The 4,405-nt window shown below is 52.5% G+C and overlaps 1 protein-coding gene across 4 annotated transcripts in view; it reads left to right on the top strand.

The window, feature by feature from the left end:
* The window catches only part of Dpp3 (dipeptidyl peptidase 3), a 24,057-nt gene that overhangs the window by 11,102 nt on the left and 8,550 nt on the right, over window positions 1-4,405 (top strand). For all 4 annotated transcript variants that reach the window (XM_021151419.1, XM_021151421.1, XM_021151422.2 and 1 more), the window contains exons 10-15: window positions 516-710; window positions 792-904; window positions 1,235-1,327; window positions 2,599-2,661; window positions 2,746-2,870; window positions 2,979-3,099. In XM_021151419.1, the coding sequence (XP_021007078.1) occupies window positions 516-710; window positions 792-904; window positions 1,235-1,327; window positions 2,599-2,661; window positions 2,746-2,870; window positions 2,979-3,099 (710 nt within the window). The remainder of the gene's footprint in view (window positions 1-515; window positions 711-791; window positions 905-1,234; window positions 1,328-2,598; window positions 2,662-2,745; window positions 2,871-2,978; window positions 3,100-4,405) is intronic.

The following is a 4,405-nucleotide window of genomic DNA, read 5'->3' as shown; positions in this document are numbered from 1 at the left end:
CAGCGGGTAGGGGTGGATCTGCCACGCCTGTGAGCATCACAGAGTCCTGTGTGCAGTGATAGGAGTGGATCAGCGGGTAGGGGTGGATCTGCCACACCTGTGAGACTGATGTGGTAGCTTTCATCCCTAGCGACCGACAGCAGACTGCCTCAGTCATCATCCCATAGGCACGTCATTGCTGGAGGGTTCAGACTGGTCTCTCTGCCTACTCTTGCTCTCCCCATTCTGTATAGAGAGGCTGGATATAGAGTTGCTAAATCCAGAGATTAGCCTGGCAGGAGGAAGGAAAGTGCCAGCCGTACCTAGGAGCTCAGACCTGAGGTCATAGGAACATGAAGGAGTTCTGCCTGTTGTTTTCCCGTCTGGGGCCTGGGACTTGGGGCTTGTGGTCCCCAGTAGCCAGCATAGGCTGCTGCAGACAGCTGTGTTCAGTATAAATATAATGCATGGAGGAACTGGGGAGGGTGCAGCGGGATCCCAGGATGCTAGCAAACCACAGCCCCACCCCCCAACAGGCTTCGTGGCCATGGTAAACAAAGCCATGAGTGCCAAGTTCGAGCGGCTAGTCGCGAGCGCTGAGCAGCTGCTGAAGGAGCTGCCCTGGCCTCCTGCCTTCGAGAAGGACAAGTTCCTCACCCCTGACTTCACCTCCCTGGACGTCCTCACCTTTGCTGGCTCTGGCATTCCTGCGGGCATCAACATCCCCAACTGTGAGTCCCTCCCCTCAGCCTTCTCTCGGTGCCTCTCAACCTCTGCCCTTCCCTCTGTCAGCTCTCACCCCTGTCTTCTAGACGATGACCTGAGACAGACAGAAGGCTTTAAGAATGTATCTCTGGGGAATGTGCTGGCTGTGGCCTATGCCACAAAGCGGGAGAAACTCACGTTCTTGGAGGAAGAAGACAAGGTGGGCACTGGCTACCTGAGCCCTGGGGCTAAGCTATACTAGTCTGGGAAGGTATATGGACCAGTCCTGTGGTGAAATCAAGAGTCCAGCTTTGGTTCTGGCTTAGCCACTCCTGCCACGTGACGGACCCTTTGTCACTGGGAAGCTTCCGTTCCTGCCTGGATGCACAGTGGAGGGTCACTGTGGGGTGAGATGGGTCACTCCACAAGTGTGGAGGCAAATAAGCTTGGCTTCCAGAGAGCACATTGCCCACATGGGCCTTGCTGGGAGGACTGGTGCGTACTGTGACCACAATGAGGTGGTCAGTGGTGTCCTTGTTTGTCTTGACAGGACCTGTATATCCGCTGGAAGGGGCCATCCTTTGATGTGCAGGTGGGGTTACACGAGCTGTTGGGCCATGGCAGTGGCAAGCTCTTTGTACAGGTGAGCAGGGACCACCTGACCTGTCCCACGCATAGGTGAAGCCTTTCATTCCTAGTGAGCCATGGCTCCCTTCAGTATCTGGAAAAATACAGGCTCAAGGTGCAGAGACAGACAGTGCCTGTGGCCTTGGCACAGGCAGTGGCAGACACTGGCCCCTCCCGGTCTCTGTCTAGGGGCCACCTGAGTCACACTTCAAGGGGAGCTTCCCCAGCCTGAGCCCAGCAATCCCTCTCGGTCAGCAGCCACCAGTTGAGTTTTCTCGGAGAACCCTGTCTGCCCATTCATTTCTCTGGGCTCCTGGAGCATGTTGTAGGGAGGTCAAGTCACGTCTCTTCTGCCTAAGGGGCTGTCTCCCCAGAGCACGTCCCCCCTGGCTTGTACTTGGGTATCATGGAGAGGTTGATAGTCTTTATAGCATGCTGGCGAGATTTGAAGGTTCCCAACATGGAGCCACATAGCTGAACTAACTCTAGGAGAGTAAGGTCCATCAGCGAGAATGGGGTTCTGGGCTGGGCTTGCTCTCACTGGTGGGGCTGCCTCCCTAGATGAGGGAGGGACGGAGCTGCCCCTGGTTTGTCTGGAGAATCCAGAGGGCAGCTGAAGGGGCGCACTCAGCATGGTGTCTCATCCAGTCTTATATTCAGGCCATGGCCTTAAATACATCTTTTCTTCCGGCTGGGACCCAGTGGACCCATCTGTACAGTGGGGTTCCTGACGCCATTCTATGAACTCCTGTGAAGATAAGAAGGGGAGGTGAAGTATAAGCCCTGGCACAGTGGGGTTTTAGCCAACCTGTTAGTATCTGGGAGGCACAGAGGTTACTTGGGCTGATATCAGGCTGGGGCTCTTGGTCTCTGAGCCTCCCTCCGTCTTCCCACCAGTGACAGAGGCTTCCCCAGGAGGTCACTGTGGAAGATGCTTGGCATGGCAGGGAGGGCCGTGTTGGCAGCATGAGTGGTAGCACCAGAGGCACATGGGGAGAAGCAGCCATGTTCGGTGGCCCACATATTGGGTGTCTTTTCCACAGCCCTGGAGAGTGAGTTTCCATACAGTTTCAGGTGGTCCTTCCCTTGTCTGGACCCCATTTTCCCCCTGTACAGTGAAGTGCATGGGTGGTTCCTAATTGCTGAGGGATCTGAAGGAGTAGTTGGCATCCCAGAGCTCTGAGGATACCCTCAGAGCTTCCCCTTCCTTATCTTTCTGAGCCACTCAGATCCTGCCCAGGGACACTGTCCCTAGCCCATCCCGCATTCACCGCCTTTCTTCTACAGGACGAGAAAGGTGCTTTCAACTTTGACCAGGAGACTGTGATCAACCCAGAGACTGGGGAGCAGGTAAGAGAGTCCCTGTGGAGCCAGGCAGCTGGGATGGGGGACACAGGCAGGCCCTGATTCTTGGGTCCTGGGTCATCCTTCTAGATCCAGAGCTGGTACCGGAGTGGAGAGACATGGGATAGCAAATTCAGCACCATTGCCTCCAGCTACGAAGAGTGCCGGGCCGAGAGTGTGGGCCTCTACCTCTGTCTCAACCCCCAAGTGCTGGAGTAGGAACTGTGGGCTGGAGGGGCAGTGGGCTGAGTCCCCATGCTGGGCCGCTCTGAAGGTACCAGAGCATGGGGCTAATTTCATCATCCCTGTCTCCGCTCCACCAGGATCTTTGGCTTTGAGGGAGCTGATGCAGAAGATGTAATCTACGTGAACTGGCTTAACATGGTTCGGGCTGGGCTGTTGGCTTTGGAGTTCTATACCCCAGAGGCAGCCAACTGGCGACAGGTGAGACGGGCGAGGATCCTGCTATGTGGCCACTGTCAGGATTCTGGGTGCAGGGATGGGACAAGTGCACCCCCCAAAGCCAGATAAACTTAAACTCTAACCCCAGACTCTACTGTAGGGAAAGCTCTATCACATCTCAGCTGGAAGAAGAGCGTCAGGATTCAAATTTATGTAGTCTTCCTTCTTAGCCACTGGGCTCAGCCATTCAGTCACAGTTTTTTGTTGTTGTTTTGTTTTGTGCTTTTCCAGACAGGGTTTCTCTGTAGCCCTCACTGTTCTGGAACCCACCCTGTAGACCAGGCTGACCTTGAATTCACAGAGATCCCTCTGCCTCTGTGTCTTGAGTGCTGAGATTAAAGATGTGTGCTACCATACCTGGCCAACATATTGTTTGAAACTATGTTCACCAACACTGATTTAATTTTTGTTTAACTTACATTATGTATAGCACGTGTGTGTGCCCAGTTTTAGAGAGCCAGTTGTTTCTTTCCATTTTGAGTCCTGGGAATCAAATCCAGGTTGTCAGGTTTGCATGGCAAATACTTTACTCGTCAGTCCACTTTGCTGGCCTTTTTATTTACATTTTTTAACAAAATCAAATAACTACATTGAGGAGTCAGTATATGTCATCAAGGGATGCAGATTATAAAGTCCTGCAGCTACCAGGGAGCTACAACAGGGGGTTTATGTCAGTCCAGAAATTCCTGAGAAATCTGAGTGGCATAGCAAGATCCCATATTAAAAGAAAAAAGAGGGCTGGAGAGATGGCTCAGTGGTTACGAGTACTGGCTGCTCTTCCAGCGGACCCAGGTTCAAGTCCAGGACCCAGATGACAGCTAAGAAAATTGTCTGCAACTCCAGTTCCAAGGAACCCAGTACCTCCTTCTGGGTTCCATAGACACTGCATGCAAGTGATGCACATACATACATGTGATGCACATACACCATGTGATGCACATACATGTGATGCACAGACACCATGTGATGCACAGACACCATGTGATGCACATACATACATGTGATCTACAGACACCATGTGATGCACAGACATACATGTGATGCACAGACATATATGTGATGCACAGACATACATGTGATGCACAGATACCATGTGATGCACATACACCATGTGATGCACAGACATCCATGTGATGCACAGATACCATGTGATGCACAGACATACATGTGATGCACAGACATACATGTGGTGCACAGACACCATGTGATGCACATACACCATGTGATGCAGACATACATTTGATGCACAAATACCATGTGATGCACAGACATACATGTGATGCACAGA

This window comes from Mus caroli, chromosome 19, assembly GCF_900094665.2.
Source record: "Mus caroli chromosome 19, CAROLI_EIJ_v1.1, whole genome shotgun sequence".
In the NCBI taxonomy this organism is placed as follows: domain Eukaryota; kingdom Metazoa; phylum Chordata; class Mammalia; order Rodentia; family Muridae; genus Mus; species Mus caroli.
The sequence above is the reverse complement of the archived record's forward strand: the minus strand, read 5'-3'. Positions and strand labels throughout refer to the sequence as shown.